This window comes from Ailuropoda melanoleuca, chromosome 7 (genome assembly GCF_002007445.2).
Source record: "Ailuropoda melanoleuca isolate Jingjing chromosome 7, ASM200744v2, whole genome shotgun sequence".
NCBI classification, from domain to species: Eukaryota; Metazoa; Chordata; class Mammalia; order Carnivora; family Ursidae; genus Ailuropoda; species Ailuropoda melanoleuca.
The window spans coordinates 59,280,250-59,297,313 of record NC_048224.1 but is presented as its reverse complement, the minus strand read 5'-3'; the positions used below and the strand labels follow the sequence as shown (position 1 = coordinate 59,297,313).

Here is a 17,064-nt window from a genome sequence, read left to right as displayed (position 1 = left end):
TTGGAGATTTCCTTGTTAACATTTCTGTTACTGATTTCTAATTTGATTTTATTGTGGAAGATCACCCTCTGTATGATTTCTTGAGATTTGTTTCTTGGCCCAGGATATTGCTTGTCTAGGTGTAGGTTTCACAGACACTTGGAAAGAATGTGTGTTGTGCTGTTGTTGGATGGACGGCCCTGTTAAGTGCTGCTCCTGTTAGTTGACTTTGGTTCTGTCTTTGCTGATTTGCTGTCTAGTTCTGTCAGTTGTGGAGAGAGCATTGTTGAAGTCCCCAGATAGAATCATGTATTTGTCTTTGTTTTTTTAGTCCTATCTGTTTGTCCTTCATATATTTAGCTGTTCTGTTGTCTGGTGTGTACACTTTGAGGATTGCTGTGCCTTCTGGGTGGATTAATCCTTTGATCCTTGTGAAGTGTCTTTCTTTGTCTCTGATAATTTTCTTTGGTCTGAAATCTACTTTATTGGATATAGCAACCCCTGTTTTCTTTTGATGATGTTTGCATGATTTATCTTTTCCTGTCTTTTTCTTTTCAGATTGCCTGTATCATTATATTTGAAAGTGAGTTTCTTGCAGACGGCATATAATTGGTTCGTGTTTTTTCATCTATTTTGCCAATCTCTGTCTTTTAATTGGTATATTTAGGCCTTTTACATTTGATAGAATTATTTATATACCAGGACTTAAGTCTGCCATTTTATGTTTTGATCCTGTTTGTTTTGTCTTTTTGTTTGTTTCTCTGTGCTTCCCCCTTCCCTTGACATTAAAATTTCATTTTGATGTATCTGTAATTTTTTTATGTCTGAAAGAAAGCTTTAGTAAGATAAAATTCACATACCATACAGTTACCCATAAGGTACACAATCCAGTGGTCTTTACTGAGTTGTGTAACCATCATCATAATTTTAGAACATTTTCATCAACCCAGAAAGAAACCCTACACCCTTAGCTGTCACTCCTGTTTCCTCTTTTCCTCTCTGATCCTTCACCACTTCTGGCTCTGGGAAACCACTGGTCTGTTTTATGTTTGTAAATTGCCTGTTCTAGATACGGCATATAAATGGAATCATATAATGTGTAGTCTTTTGTGGCTGGCTTTTTTTTTTTTTTTTACTTAGTATGATGTTTTCAGGGTTCATCTGTGGTGTAGCATGTATCAGTACTTCATTCCTCTGTATGGATGATTAATATTCCATTGTATGGCTGTGCCACATCTCGTTTATCCATTCATCCGGACATTTGGGTTGTTTCCACTTTTTTGCTGTCATGAACAATGCTGCTAGTCACCAGTTTTTGTGTGGACATTTGTTTTAATTTCTGTTGGTTATACCTAGGAGTGGAGTTGTGTACGACATATGGTAACTCCATGTTTAACCTTTTGAGGAACTTCCAGATTTTTCTCCAAAAATGGCTGCACCCATTTACATTCTCATCACATCTTCACCAACACGGTTAATCTGTCTTTTTGATGATAGCCATTCAAGCGAATGTGAAGTGCTGTGTCATTGTGGTTTTGATTTGCATTTCCCTAATGGCCCACGGTATTGACCATCTTTTCACACACGTGTCATTGGACATTTGTGTATCTTCTTTGGAGAAATGCTACCAGTGCTTTGCCCATTTCTAAATTGGGTTGTCTTTTTATTGTTGAGTTGTCAAAAGTTCTTTATATATTCTGGTTACACGTTTCTTCTTATAAATATGATTTCCATATATCCCCTCCTGTTCTTTGTCTTTTCACTTTCTTGATGGTGTCCTCTGATGCACAAAAGTTTTTCAACTTAATGAAGTCAAATTTATCTGGTTGTTTGTGCTTTTGGGGTCCTATCTAAGAATCTGTTGCCTCATCCAGGGTTACAAAGATTTAACCCTGTGTTTTCTTTTAAGAGTCATATAGTTGTAGCTCTTACATTCAGATCTTTAATTTGTTCTAAGTTAATTCTTGTATATGGTATGAGGTGAGGGTCCAGCTTCATTCTTTTACATGTGAATGTCCAGTTGTCCCAGCACCCTGTTTTGAAAAGGTTATTCTTTTCTTATTGAATGGTCTTGGCCCTCTCGTTGCTTGATCCTAGACTCTCCCTTTCATCCCAGTGACCTATGTCTGTGTCCACATGTCCACACCACGTGTTCGATTACTGTAGCATCACAGTACGTCTTGAAATTGGGAGGCATGCCTGCTCCAGCTTTGTTCTTTTTCCATCATGTTTTGGCTCTTCTGGGTTCCTTGTATTTCCGTATGAATTTTAAGATGGGCTTGTTAATTTCTGTGATGCTGTCAGCTGGATTTTGATTAGGACCGCACTGAGTCTGTGGGTCACTTTGGGGAGCACTGCCACCTTCCCAGTGTTAGAGCTTCCAATCCGTGAACATGGGTATCTCTCCATTTCTTTAGATCTTTAGTTTCTTTCAACAAATTTTGCAGTTTTTGAAGTGTCAGTTTTTACACTACTGTTGTTAAATTTACCTCCAAGTATTTTATGCTTTTTGATGTCATAAATGGTATTACTTACTAAATTTCATTTTCAGATTGTTCGTAGCATATAGAAATACGTTTGAGTTTTGTATATTGAGCTTATATCTTGTAACCTTGCTGAATTCATTTATTAGCTCTAATAGTTTTTTGGTTGATTCCTTAGAATTTTCTTTTTTTTTTTTTAAAGATTTTATTTATTTATTTGACAGAGAGACAGCCAGCAAGAGAGGGAACACAAGCAGGGGGAGTGGGAGAGGAAGAAGCAGGCTTCCAGTGGAAGAGCCTGATGTGGGGCTCGATCCCATAACGCCAGGATCACGCCCTGAGCCGAAGGCAGATGCTTAACGACTGAGCCACCCAGGTGCCCCGATTCCTTAGAATTTTCTGTGTTACGAGATCATGTCATCTAATAGATATAGTTTTACTTTTTTCAATTTTTCTGCCCAGTGGCCTCTACTCGAGCCAGCTCTGGAGTGTTGACCTCCTTGCCTCCGTCCTCACCCTGGTGGAAGCACCAGCCTCCTGCTGTTGAGTGTGGTGTTGGCTCTGGATTTTCACACACGCATTTGTTCAGCTTGAGGAAGTGTCCCCCGTTCCTAGTTCACTGAGTGTTTTTATATGTAGTTTATGGGTTCCCTGTTTTTGTACGACAGATGTTTGCATTATCCGACAGCGTTTAAAGCCTCACTCCGGTATTCCAGTGTTCCATATTCCCAGAAGTGGAAGTCTGACATAATTTTGATTCCAGTTTTGATACCAGTTTGAAGTATTTAGTAGAGTTGATCAGTGTTATATTTCTTCATAGTCTGGAGGGCAATGTGAGAGTAAGGCTAGCTTCTCTGGTTGGTCAAACAGTATAAGGAGTTTGGGAAATTCAGATTAACTGCTTTCCTCGTGAGGAAACACATCCAGATCTTGGTGATAAAATGCACGCTAGGTTTATAAGTCAAAGAAAAGACATCAGGCTTCCCCCCGTCCCCCCCACCCTGCCGCCAAGTTATCAGAGCAGTCTAATTTGTTCAGGATTGTGGAAATTTGGAGTTTTCTTTTTTTCTTTCTTTTCTTTTCTTTTCTTTTCTTTTTTTTTTAAAGATTATTTATTTGACAGAGATAGACAGCCAGCAAGAGAGGGAACACAAGCAGGGGGAGTGGGAGAGGAAGAAGCAGGCTTCCAGCAGAGGAGCCCGATGTGGGACTCGATCCCAGGACGCCGGGATCACGCCCTGAGCCAAAGGCAGACGCCTAACGACTGCGCCACCCAGGCGTCCCTCTTTTCTTTTCTTTTCTTTTCTTTTCTTTTCTTTTCTTTTCTTTTCTTTTCTTTTCTTTTCTTTTCTTTTCTTTTCTTTTCTTTTCTTTTCCTTTTCTTTTCTTTTCTTCTTTTTTCTTTCAATATTATTTACTCATTTGAGAGAGTAGAGACAGAGCACAAGAGGCTGAGGGAGAGGGAGAAGCAGGCTCCCAGCGGAGCAGGGAGCCACACACGGGGCTGGATCCCAGGACCCGGGATCATGACCTGAGCTGAAGGCAGACGCTTCACCGACTGAGCCACCCAGGCGCCCCTGGAGTTTTATATGGAAATACTTTCTGAGCTGGCTGTTGGCCTGAAAAGGGTCCCCTCCCCCTTAAATGCTAGCTCATTTACAATGTTAGAGGTTCCCTTTCTTTATATTCTGGGAATTCTAAAGGTTTTAGATTTATAAAATCTTTTACTATCTATTAGCATGTGAGGACACAGCTCCTAAGAGACTGTAAGTCATGAACACCCTTCAGAGTTAGGAAAAATTCCAACCCGGTGTGAGAAAGGGCTCACCTCGGGTCTAGACACAGGGAAACTGCAGGGTTTTGTTTTGTTGGTTTTTTTTTTAGATTTTATTTATTTATTTGATAGAGATAGAGACAGCCAGCGAGAGAGGGAACACAAGCAGGGGGAGTGGGGGAGGAAGAAGCAGGCTCATAGCAGAGGAGCCTGATGTGGGGCTCGATCCCAGAACGCCGGGATCACGCCCTGAGCCGAAGGCAGACGCCTAACGACTGCGCCACCCAGGCACCCCGGAACCTGCAGTGTTAACCACGGGTCAGAAGTAAACACGGAGAGCAGCTCACCCTTCCTTGTCTGACGAGAGAAAGAGGTTTCTCTCTGCTGTGGACATGAGCTGTGTCCTTGATTGATTAACAGACACGACAGACAGCATGGATGAGACCCCTCATCGGCCCCTCAGTCTCCTCGTGGTCACACTGGGAAGCCAGACCTCAGGCATCACCGCCCCCACCCACTCACTGGCTCACAGCTCTGGGGGTGCTCTGGACAGGGTGGCCCAGCCCAGCCTCGGTCCTGGTGACTGCTCCTCCCTGGTCCTTGCCCTGGAGAAGGGACATGGCCCAAACCACCAGTGACATGGGATTCAGATGGGCAGACAGACGAGGCCAACAACCAGAGACAAAATAGCCTTGGAGGAAGAGAGAAACTGTAACAGCAGGAAAAGACAGCTTGGGCTTACTCGGGAGACGGGGGTGGGGGGGGGCTCGGTGCTACCCCGAGGGCCCGGCCGCCAGGGGGCTGTGTTTTATAAGGTATGGACACGGTATATAGGGGGTTGCGGATGTCTGCTGCGCTCCTGGGGAAGGGGCCAGCCACATCCTTGGGGCTGTCTCTTCCTATGGAGAGAGCTTTGCGTCTTTCCTGGACAGAAACGAACATGTTGGTGTGGAACTCGATAGAGCGTGGGTGGACAGGGAGTCGGAGGGTGTCCTCCCAGACAGTGGTCGTCTTGCAGCGATCTTGGGGGCGGCCCTGCTTCCCTGTGATGGTGAGGGGACATTGACTTCACTGCCAAGTGTTTGATGATTCTCCGAACAGCGTACCAGCCATCTGGAATTGATGTTTATCTCATGAGCTTGCCCCCCCATAGCCTGCCTCCCTCTTAGGAGCCTCGTGGCCCTTTTCTGAACTGGTGGCCTTGGGTATCTCACTGGGGGCGACCTGCTGGCTCCAGGTGCCACATGGGCCTTGTGCCCCAGCCTCTCCTGGGAGAGGGCAGTTTGTCCGCACCGCCACCGTTCCCTGTCCTGCCTCTTTTGGCTCCTTCCTCTGCGGTCTCGGAGTGAGCGCCGGCCTTTCCCAGACATCAGCTTCTGCGGGGCTGAATTCCCAGCTGATCCCTCCGTGGCCAGGGTCCCCCGAGGGAGAAGGGCCGGGCTTGGGAAGCCTCATTTTCTGCGGGGCCGGGGAAGCATCTTGGTGGGGCAGGTGCCCGCTGTGGGTTCAAGTGGCTGGAGGCAGCGCGTGACCCAGTCCAGTGTCGCTGGAATAGCAGGAGCCCCGACCTCACCCCGCTCTACCCCGGTCAGGCGGTGAGCTCGTGGCTGTGGCCTCCCTGACCTCCATAGGACTCCAGGGCAATTAGGGACCAGGCCTGGGAAGGACCTGCACTGTCCCCTCTCCCCAGCCCCTGAGCGGGGGAGTGTCTCCATCAGTCCAGAATGTGGTGATACCAGTAGGCCTTGTCCCTCCCCTGCGACAACCAGGATGAGTAGTGGGATCTGAGGCCAGCAGGTGTGGGTGTGTCTCCCCTCCTCTGCTGCCCCTCGCCTGTGCAGAGCCCCCACCCACAGGCCCTCAGGTGGCATTTGGCTCTGGGAGGGCTTCAGGTATGCAGGGGGCAGGTCGTGGTCAAGGCGCCGGCCCATAGCCATGTACCCATAGCTGGATACCTGGATAGCCGCTACTTGGTGGGGGGAGGGTGACTGGGGGAGGGTGACTGGGGGAGGGCTGGGGGCCTGGAGTCTGGAGGGTGGTGAGGCCGTGCCCACCCAGCTGTGTCTTTCATGGTCACCCAGGTGTGTTCTGTTGCTGTTTCGTCCTCTGTATCGACTTTTACCCTTGAGGTGTGATGGGCCTGCAGGAAGGGTGGGCCGGGCCCTCAGCCTGGGGGGCCAGCAGGCCTGGCTGATCTTTGGAGACTGCACCGAAGGCCTTTCACCCCCTGTGTCAGCTGGCCAGCCCATCCAGCCCGTCCCGGGGGTCCTGCCCTTCGTGGTGGGAGCACTGAGCCCTCCGTCCCCTGTGCCCCCCCAACTAGTCCGGGCCCTGTGCTGTGAGGTCTGGGTGTTTGCAGCCCCCGCCTCCGTGGGAGCCACGAGGGTCATGGGGTGGGGGCTGATGTGAGCCCTGATGGGAGGGAGCGGGGTCCGGCCTGCTGCCCTGGTGGTAAGCGGCCTTCCCCGGGCTGTAAACGAGGGTATTTATGGTCTTTATTTTTCGTATCAGTAATTACCTTTTATGGCCCCGGCTGTAAGCCCCAGCCCGGGCCTGTGCCTCTGATCGAGGGCGGAGCACAGAGCCCGCACCCCCCACCCCGTCTGCTCTTCCTGCACACACAGCAAGATGCGTCCGCCTCGCACAAGGGCTTGGGGAGATCGGGGTTTGTGGTTAGGATTCTCACATTGGAGCACGAGAACAATTATGTGTAGCTTTTATTCGGCCCCCAGGATTCTTACTGCATTATCCGTATTTCCTTTAATTTGTGGGATTTCTAGTAAATGGGCTTAAAAATAGGTCTGGGCATGATGCCAGGCAGATGCGGGCAGCAGGCATCTCTCTGTCCCCTCTACAGGCAGAGTGGGGCAAGCCCTGTGTCACTTGGGCCTGTGCCTCCTGGGGGTCCCCCGAGGTAGTCCCGCCACCGCACCCAGGAGGAGCGGGGCCATGGTGGCCCTGGTGCCCTGCCTCCTGGACAGGAAGCAGGGCTGGGTCTTGGCTGCAGCTGGCGGGGAGCCAGGACCAGGGCTAGGCCGGGGTGTGTGCCGAGCCCTGGTGCTTGGGGCTGCCCAGAATGGCAGGGCCAGGAAATTTGGGGTCTGGGTGAGGGGCGGTGCGGGCCGGGCCAGGTGGAGGCTTGTGCCCCTCTGTGCTCACTGGCTGGCGGCTTTGCCCCCAGGGACCCCTGGTGTACCAGCTGCAACCCGGCCCACAGGAGTCCCGACATCTGTATATGAGTGCCACCTGTGAGGGCTGCACCCTATTGGGCCCTAAATAGCTGGCATGGCCTGTCCCCCTCTCCCTGGCCCAGACCCTCCTGTTCTGTAGGCCCCTGTGCTGTGTCTCCCTGTGGACAGGAGGAGCGGCCCCAGATGGTAGAGCCGGAGCCCACCCAGATCTCTCCCGCCCATGCAGGGCTGGGGCCCCCTCGGGACTGAGAAGACCCGCTGTCCCCTCTTCGTGGCCCTTCAGTGGCTTGGCGCCCTGTCCAGGATTCCATTCCCCAGAGTGGAGCGTTGCCCCAGGGGGTGGGGGACATCTGGTTCTGCACTACCTGTGAGCTGAGCGGGCAGGAGGGCCAGAGTGTCCAGAGGGTTACACGTGCGGACAGGGTGGTGGAGACAGCCCCCACCCATGGGGTAGACCCTCACCCGGGGGCCTCTGAGCCGGGTGGCTGCTTGGACAGGGAGGGAGGCACGGTGCCGGGAACCCCTTAGGGAGAAGGTGAGACAGGCTGGCTGGCCCTGGGGCACTGGGGGGGGGTCCCTGGGGTTCTGCGGGCATCTCCCCCACCCCACACTGGTCTCTGACTTAGGGCCAAGAAGGCTGAGGTTGGCCCGGAAGTGGCTGGGGACCCTGCTGCCCAGCCCCAGGCCAGGTGGGCCACCATCACCAGCAGCCACCGTGCCTGGAGCTCCGAGGTGGGGGCTGCTGCGTCGTGCCCCCCCCCCAGCGGCTGATTTAGTATTTCTGTGTCGGTCTGATTTACATTGGGTTTTTAAGCATAATTAGAAATGCAGGGGAGCTTTGTGTCTTACCTCGACTATTTATGGCACGATATGCAGATGAGGAAGGGCTATGAATATTAACGGGCGGGGGTGTGTGGCAGAGTCCCTGTGGGTGAGGAGTTGGTGACCGGCACAGGGCAGCGTCCGCCTCACCCCGCCGCCCCGCTGGGGACCCCCACCCGGACCCCCAAGGTGCTCCGGGACCCCACCCCCACCCCCGCCACGGGCCACGGGCAGGGGAGAGTGCTGTGAGGGCTGAGGAGGGGGTCCAGCTCCATGAGGCCCGGCCAGCTCAGTCTGGGCAGCCCCCAAGTGCCCCTGAGCGCCCCCGAGCCACGGGTGCAAGGGGGGGACCTCATGTCTGCTGATAAGAGCGGAAGAGGCCCGTCTGCATGCGGGTGGAGCTGGCTTTTTAAGTTATTAAACTATGCCCGAGGGAGACACTCTTCAAGCTTACGTTATTTAAATTACAAATACGGGTGAGGGAGATTGTCGGCTCTGTTCAAAACACTGTTTCATTCTTCGGAAGCCTTCTGCCTCGTGTGTGCGGACTTGCTGGGTCCATAGGGCTCCCGGCGGGGCGGCAGGCCAGCCCCTGCTTCTCCTCTCAGTGACCCTTCTCCCTGGCTTTGTCTGGCCCCCGACCCCACACCCACACTAAAGGCAAATATTTGAGAGGGAAGGGTCGGAGGCTGGCGTGTGGGTGCCAGGCGGTCATGCCTGGTGGGCGGTGGCGTGTCAGAAGGAGCCCCACCGACGTGGGCTCGGCTGGGCCCACAGGCTGCTGCCGGACCCTCGNGTGTCTTTCATGGTCACCCAGGTGTGTTCTGTTGCTGTTTCGTCCTCTGTATCGACTTTTACCCTTGAGGTGTGATGGGCCTGCAGGAAGGGTGGGCCGGGCCCTCAGCCTGGGGGGCCAGCAGGCCTGGCTGATCTTTGGAGACTGCACCGAAGGCCTTTCACCCCCTGTGTCAGCTGGCCAGCCCATCCAGCCCGTCCCGGGGGTCCTGCCCTTCGTGGTGGGAGCACTGAGCCCTCCGTCCCCTGTGCCCCCCCAACTAGTCCGGGCCCTGTGCTGTGAGGTCTGGGTGTTTGCAGCCCCCGCCTCCGTGGGAGCCACGAGGGTCATGGGGTGGGGGCTGATGTGAGCCCTGATGGGAGGGAGCGGGGTCCGGCCTGCTGCCCTGGTGGTAAGCGGCCTTCCCCGGGCTGTAAACGAGGGTATTTATGGTCTTTATTTTTCGTATCAGTAATTACCTTTTATGGCCCCGGCTGTAAGCCCCAGCCCGGGCCTGTGCCTCTGATCGAGGGCGGAGCACAGAGCCCGCACCCCCCACCCCGTCTGCTCTTCCTGCACACACAGCAAGATGCGTCCGCCTCGCACAAGGGCTTGGGGAGATCGGGGTTTGTGGTTAGGATTCTCACATTGGAGCACGAGAACAATTATGTGTAGCTTTTATTCGGCCCCCAGGATTCTTACTGCATTATCCGTATTTCCTTTAATTTGTGGGATTTCTAGTAAATGGGCTTAAAAATAGGTCTGGGCATGATGCCAGGCAGATGCGGGCAGCAGGCATCTCTCTGTCCCCTCTACAGGCAGAGTGGGGCAAGCCCTGTGTCACTTGGGCCTGTGCCTCCTGGGGGTCCCCCGAGGTAGTCCCGCCACCGCACCCAGGAGGAGCGGGGCCATGGTGGCCCCGGTGCCCTGCCTCCTGGACAGGAAGCAGGGCTGGGTCTTGGCTGCAGCTGGCGGGGAGCCAGGACCAGGGCTAGGCCGGGGTGTGTGCCGAGCCCTGGTGCTTGGGGCTGCCCAGAATGGCAGGGCCAGGAAATTTGGGGTCTGGGTGAGGGGCGGTGCGGGCCGGGCCAGGTGGAGGCTTGTGCCCCTCTGTGCTCACTGGCTGGCGGCTTTGCCCCCAGGGACCCCTGGTGTACCAGCTGCAACCCGGCCCACAGGAGTCCCGACATCTGTATATGAGTGCCACCTGTGAGGGCTGCACCCTATTGGGCCCTAAATAGCTGGCATGGCCTGTCCCCCTCTCCCTGGCCCAGACCCTCCTGTTCTGTAGGCCCCTGTGCTGTGTCTCCCTGTGGACAGGAGGAGCGGCCCCAGATGGTAGAGCCGGAGCCCACCCAGATCTCTCCCGCCCATGCAGGGCTGGGGCCCCCTCGGGACTGAGAAGACCCGCTGTCCCCTCTTCGTGGCCCTTCAGTGGCTTGGCGCCCTGTCCAGGATTCCATTCCCCAGAGTGGAGCGTTGCCCCAGGGGGTGGGGGACATCTGGTTCTGCACTACCTGTGAGCTGAGCGGGCAGGAGGGCCAGAGTGTCCAGAGGGTTACACGTGCGGACAGGGTGGTGGAGACAGCCCCCACCCATGGGGTAGACCCTCACCCGGGGGCCTCTGAGCCGGGTGGCTGCTTGGACAGGGAGGGAGGCACGGTGCCGGGAACCCCTTAGGGAGAAGGTGAGACAGGCTGGCTGGCCCTGGGGCACTGGGGGGGGGTCCCTGGGGTTCTGCGGGCATCTCCCCCACCCCACACTGGTCTCTGACTTAGGGCCAAGAAGGCTGAGGTTGGCCCGGAAGTGGCTGGGGACCCTGCTGCCCAGCCCCAGGCCAGGTGGGCCACCATCACCAGCAGCCACCGTGCCTGGAGCTCCGAGGTGGGGGCTGCTGCGTCGTGCCCCCCCCCCAGCGGCTGATTTAGTATTTCTGTGTCGGTCTGATTTACATTGGGTTTTTAAGCATAATTAGAAATGCAGGGGAGCTTTGTGTCTTACCTCGACTATTTATGGCACGATATGCAGATGAGGAAGGGCTATGAATATTAACGGGCGGGGGTGTGTGGCAGAGTCCCTGTGGGTGAGGAGTTGGTGACCGGCACAGGGCAGCGTCCGCCTCACCCCGCCGCCCCGCTGGGGACCCCCACCCGGACCCCCAAGGTGCTCCGGGACCCCACCCCCACCCCCGCCACGGGCCACGGGCAGGGGAGAGTGCTGTGAGGGCTGAGGAGGGGGTCCAGCTCCATGAGGCCCGGCCAGCTCAGTCTGGGCAGCCCCCAAGTGCCCCTGAGCGCCCCCGAGCCACGGGTGCAAGGGGGGGACCTCATGTCTGCTGATAAGAGCGGAAGAGGCCCGTCTGCATGCGGGTGGAGCTGGCTTTTTAAGTTATTAAACTATGCCCGAGGGAGACACTCTTCAAGCTTACGTTATTTAAATTACAAATACGGGTGAGGGAGATTGTCGGCTCTGTTCAAAACACTGTTTCATTCTTCGGAAGCCTTCTGCCTCGTGTGTGCGGACTTGCTGGGTCCATAGGGCTCCCGGCGGGGCGGCAGGCCAGCCCCTGCTTCTCCTCTCAGTGACCCTTCTCCCTGGCTTTGTCTGGCCCCCGACCCCACACCCACACTAAAGGCAAATATTTGAGAGGGAAGGGTCGGAGGCTGGCGTGTGGGTGCCAGGCGGTCATGCCTGGTGGGCGGTGGCGTGTCAGAAGGAGCCCCACCGACGTGGGCTCGGCTGGGCCCACAGGCTGCTGGACCGGACCCTCGTCAGAGCCCGCACCGCGGGACGCCTGCCCCGTCCGACGGGTGTCTCCCAGCCTGAGCCCAGCCCTCTGGCCCTGCAGCGTGGCTCTGGTGGCTGTCGGTGGTCTGCCTGGTGCCCTGGGTCACTGGGCATGGCCTGCCTCCCTGAGGACCGGCCCTGTGTCTGTGGCTGTCCTCAGGGCGGCAAGGGGGAAGGACTGATAAGCACAAGCTAGAATGTGCGGATTCTGGCTTGCTGCCCTTTTCTGTTTGGGGAAAAAAAAAAGGTTCCAGGCAAACGTGTTAGTGGAGTTAAAACCGACTTCGTGCCAGCCCGGGCTGTGGTCTGGGGCGGAGGCGGCCAGGTGCCTGCAGCGCAGAGCCCCGGCGGAAGTTTCCGGGGGCCTGTGTGCCCCTTCCCCTGGGAGTCTCCCCTGCCGCCGAGCCCTGGGGTCCGCGGTACATCTGGGCCTGAGTAGCCCCTCTGTGGCGGAGCTGGCCCTCCCTCTCCTGACAACGGAAGCTGCCCTGGCTAGGTGCTGACACGGGTGCTGGGGAGGGGCAGGTCCCGGACCCCAGGCTTCCGCAGGGTCACACTCTGGGTTCCTCGGTCTCCTGGTCCGCACCCCCCTGGAGAGAAGGGGCCAGATACAGGCACACAGTCCGTGCGGGGGCTGCACGGTGGGGACTGCGCGGGGAGGGGCTCCTGGCAGCGGAGACCCCACCCTGGAGCCCTGCTTCTGCTCGCCCCGGTCCTTGAGGGGTGACTGGCCCTTCCATTAGCAGTGATGTGTGCTGCTCAGCCTTGTTTTATGATGTGTTAAAAGTTTAATGCAAACCTGAGGCCCAAGCTGGTTCGTGCCTCGCCCAGCCCCCAGGGGACCCGGCCCGCCCTGAGCTGGGCAGCCCTGCTGAGGACGGGCACCCGACCCTTGCAGGGCCTCCCTGCCTCCCTCGCTCCTTGGGAGAAGCAGAGCCAGAGCGTGAACTGGGGTTGCGGGCGGAAGTGCGCTGCTGCTCCCGCAGGCCCGTGCGCTGTCTGCGGTGTGGTTGGAAAGCCCAGGCGAGTGCTCTGCTGGCCTCTGTGCAAAGCGAGCCTCCCTCCCCGCTGACCCCTCCTCACCCTCTCTCAGCAGCCCTGCGCCCTGACTCCGGGCTGCTGACTCACAGGGTCACTCGCCTCCGTCCTGCAGGTGCCGTCCTGGGGGTGGGGCCGGGCCCCAAACCCCGGAGCACCTCAACATTGAGGAGGTGTCCTTGTGGCCGGGCTGGCTTCTCCCAGGATGTCGGGGCAGCCCCAGGGATGTGCTCCGGCCTCCGGGCAGGGGAGGCAGGGAGGCAGGGTGGCAGAAGGGGCTCCTTTTCCTGTTCCCCCGGCCTCCCTGCCTGCCGCGGCTGCTAGCTGTGCGTCTGCTCAGGCCGGGCCTCTCATTAGATTGGAGGGAATTAAGTCCTGCACAGTAGTTGCCTTTAATTTCAGTTACCTCGCCTCTCTTGCTGGTGGGGACGCTGCAGCATGTCCCACAGCCCCAGGAGGCTCCTTGGGGTCTGGTGGGGCTGGGAGGGTGAGCAGTGGTGGGGACTGGCGTCCTGACAGGGCTTCTGGGGAAGTCTGGCCTGCAGACCTTGGAGCTGGGTCTGGCTGGGGTCCTCGGAAGGAGGCCCCTCCTCTTGGACCGCCCATCCTTCTCTGGTGCTCTGGGCCCCAAAGGGAAGTCCTTGGCGTGCTCCTGGTCCATGTTGGAGCCCAGCGTGGCCGGCCTTGGTCTGGCCGCACCCCGAGAATCCGTGCCCCACGTGCATCCTGCCTAGGCCCTCGGGCCCGTGTGGGTGCATGTCTGCGGCTGTTGGGCCAGCACCCCACCCCCTTCTCATCGGGCTCCTTCCTGATGGAGGCAGCACTGCCCCTGGGGGCTGAGAGGTGCTTTGGTCCACGACCCCGTAAGGGCAGGTCCTAGATCCTGGCTCCCCCTGAGGGAGGGGTCTGCAGAGAAGAGATAGCCAGGCCCCCCCCCCCCCCCCCGCACGCTACCCATGTGTTCTCATTCTGGGGGCGGTCTTGGAGTGTCGGTGGGGTGGGGGCTCCCCGAGGCTGCCACAGCTACAAGGGCTAGACTCTGGCTTCGGGATTTCCCAAAGTGGGTTCCATTCTGAAGGGCGTTTTGAAGGGGGAGGGTTCCATGGTGCCGTGGCTTTGAGGATGGCCAGAATGAAGGAAGAGGTCTCTCGTGTTCCTCCTGGCTTTTCAGGACCTTCCGGATGACAGTGCGCGGCGTGGTGACTCTTGCTGTGGGGGGGAAACCGAATGGGTGTTGCTTGGGAAGCAGGGAGATGGGGAAACTGAGGCAGAGAAGGGTAAAGGTGTTCTTGGTGGGGCTGGGCCCTGGTGCACAGGGAAGGGGGAGGGGGTGTCCCCTCTGCCCTCAGCCCACTCAGGCCCCGGGGCCCTCCTCTCTGGCCACCGCACGAGGGTCAGCCCGTGGCCTGTCCTGCTTTCACGGCTCTGGGCACGTAAACCAAGCCTTTATTTTTTTCTTTTCTCCTAAAGTTCAGCTTTGTTCGCCTCCCGGCCCAGGCTTCTAAGAAAGCAATCTAAAACCGCCGCACCTCCCCCCCCCTCGGGGCTCTCAGGGGCTGGGCTGTGGGACAGCGGCCTCACCCATGCAGGTGGCTCGAGGACACAGCAGCGACAGCACTGTGTCCTCTCCCCCCGGGGACCAGGCAGCCTCATCCCCTTCCAGGGGAATAATGGTCCCTCTTTGTGTGCGCCCGCAGCCCTGGGGCCCCGGGGTGGCAGAGACCGTGGGGGTGGGGGCGCTTAGGGAGACACCCACCTGCACCACTGCCTCCCGTCCAGGTCACGGCAGGTAGGAGTCACGGCGGTGCTGTGCACCGAGGCATCGAGCGTGACAGGCTCGAGCCGTCGCCCTCGACCCTGTGGTGACCGTCCCGGGGTGAACCTGACCCCCCTTGACAGATGCGCATCCCAGATGTGGTGCCTTTGCTTAAGGCCACCAGACAGTGGAAACAAAGTAGCCGGGGAGGGGCTGGCACGGGGGTGGGGGGAGGGGTGTTGCCCTAGTGGGACCAGGATTCCAGCCCTGCCGCCGACCAGACAGGACCTGCTGTGTGAAGGGACAGGCCCGAGGGCCTCACGCTGTCCCCTGCTCTCAGTTCGGGACCTGGCCACTGTCTTGCCCAGCCCCAGGCAGTTGGGACCCTCCGGGAACTGGTACCTGGTGCACCTTTGCTGGCCTCTGCCCACTCCCGCCAGGCTGGGTCACTCCTTCTCAGCACCAGAGCCCTCGTCTGGCCCAGGGGCTACCTGGCTTTCTGGGAGACTCCTGGCAGCAGGTGCTGTGGGTCTGTGGGGGGCCCCTCTCCAGTGTGCTGTGTCACTGGCCAGCACAGCCCCACTCTTGCGGCCCTCCCTGGCGTGCCCAGCATTTGGCTAAGTGTCCACCAGGCATTGGGCAGACCCACCCTGCCCTTGTTCTGCTCAAGAGTGGCACCTGGCAGGCCTTTCTGAGGTGACAATGAGGCAGAGTCCTGAAGTTGGCAGGTCTGTGCCAGGGAGTGCAGGCTGTGTGTCCTGGGGCCGTGGGGCCCCAGGCCTGTCCCTAGGCCAAGGTTGGCCCTGCCCTCCTCTTCCCTCCCCAGCACAGGTTCGACCAGCCTTTGGCCTCTGGGTGTCCCTCTGTGTCCCCATGTTGGCTCTGCCTGTGGCCTGGTCTGCCTCCTTTTGTGGCTGTGTGGCATGTGGGGGCTGGTCCCCAGCCCCCACCCCAAGGCTTCAGCCCCCTCTTCTTGGGGCCATTGGGCTTTTCTTGGGCCCCAAGAAAAGGAGACCATCCCTAGTCTGGGGGCCTGACCGGGCTTCTGGTGGGGACTTACCTGGGTTGGTCCTTCTGGGTCTGGATAAAGGCGAGATGGCAAGGCCGCTCTCCATACCACCCCCTCCCCGGGGTTGTGCAGACACGGGCACCCACGTGGATGCCCACTCAGAGGTGCTGCTGCCCAGGGCAGCCGAGTGGCCATCCCCCAGGCAGAGGCTGGCTGTGGCCCCGGGATCTTCCTAGGGGCAGTGGGGACCAGGCGGTGAGGGGCCTGAAGCCTGCCTGCCTGCTGGCCTTGCTTCATCCAGGTAGAGGTGAGGGATGGCTGAGGTTTGGACTCGCTCCATCCCTGGGGGGCTGAGGGCCAGGCTCCCATGCCTCCCGGCCGGCCCCTACATCCTCAGAGCAGCGAGCAGGGACCATTACTGTCAATGCTGCAACCACAGTGCTTGTCCCCCCCCCAGGGTAGTCCTCAGTGCCCTGCAGGAGGCACAGAGCCGCCCCTGGAGGAGCCCCTGCCCGCTGTCCGCCGGGCGCTTCCCTACACCTGGATTTCTTCCTGCCCTGTTCCTTCCGCAGTGTTTTATCTGCTCTCTGAAGCTGAGCCCACGGTGTGTGAACGGGGAGGCGCCAGATGGCCCTTTCTTTCTCTCCGAATGCCACTTGCCGGTGGGAGGGCTGCTGCCTGCCCCCCCCTTCCCTCCCCACTCCAGCCACCAGAGTTAGTTGTCGGGACGGCAGCCCACCCATGCCGGGTGCTGCAGGGGACCGGACCTCGGCCATCACTGGTCTCCACCCTGTCCCCCTCTGCAGGTGCTTATGCTCTTCTCAGGGCCACGGTTGGTGGCAAGAGGGAAAACCGAGGCCGGGCGGGCCACAGGTGTGTGAGCCTGGAACAGGACAGGCAGTGTGCCCAGCACAGCCTCCCCTCCCAGAGAGGCGCGGGAGTGATGGGATGCGGTGGGGCCCTGCGTGGCAGTCTGGCCTCCTTCGTCTGTCACCGTCAGGGGTGGTGACTTAGCTGCCTGCCTGTGGGAATGGGGAGATGGCTCCATTGTCCATCCGGGCCTGGCCCAGCTGCACTCACAAAGTTGTTCTTGACGAGACCCGCGTCGGGGGTTGGGGGTCAGGGTGATTTCCCTGGGCAAGTGGGATGGGGTGCTGGGCCGCACCACTTGGGCCTGATGCTCCGGGGACCCCAGGGAGAAGTGGGGAGGTGGTGGGCACTGCAGGGCGCTGGGCCTCCTCTCCCACGAGGGCTTTCCTTTCTGCTCTCATCACCCCTCTTCTCCCCCAACTCCTGGGCTCCCCACCCTCATCGGGTATCTGCCCTGTCTGTCCCGCCCTCTCCCCTTTGTCCCCCTGCCCCCTCATACCCTTGTCCACCCCCATCCCCTTCCATCCTCCTTGTCTCCATACCCCCAGCTCCCCATCCACCATCCCTCTTGTCCTCCCCA

At 57.9% G+C, this 17,064-nt stretch overlaps 2 protein-coding genes across 2 annotated transcripts in view; one reads left to right on the top strand and one right to left on the bottom strand.

Annotated features, from left to right (window-relative positions):
• Positions 1-6,173, bottom strand: part of LOC109490470 — a 38,735-nt gene extending 32,562 nt beyond the window's left edge. The window contains exon 1 of the mRNA XM_034663754.1: positions 6,091-6,173. Coding sequence (XP_034519645.1) covers positions 6,091-6,173 — 83 coding nt within the window. The remainder of the gene's footprint in view (positions 1-6,090) is intronic.
• Positions 1-17,064, top strand: part of NACC2 (NACC family member 2) — a 92,231-nt gene that overhangs the window by 41,915 nt on the left and 33,252 nt on the right. The gene's annotated exons all lie outside the window — the stretch shown is intronic.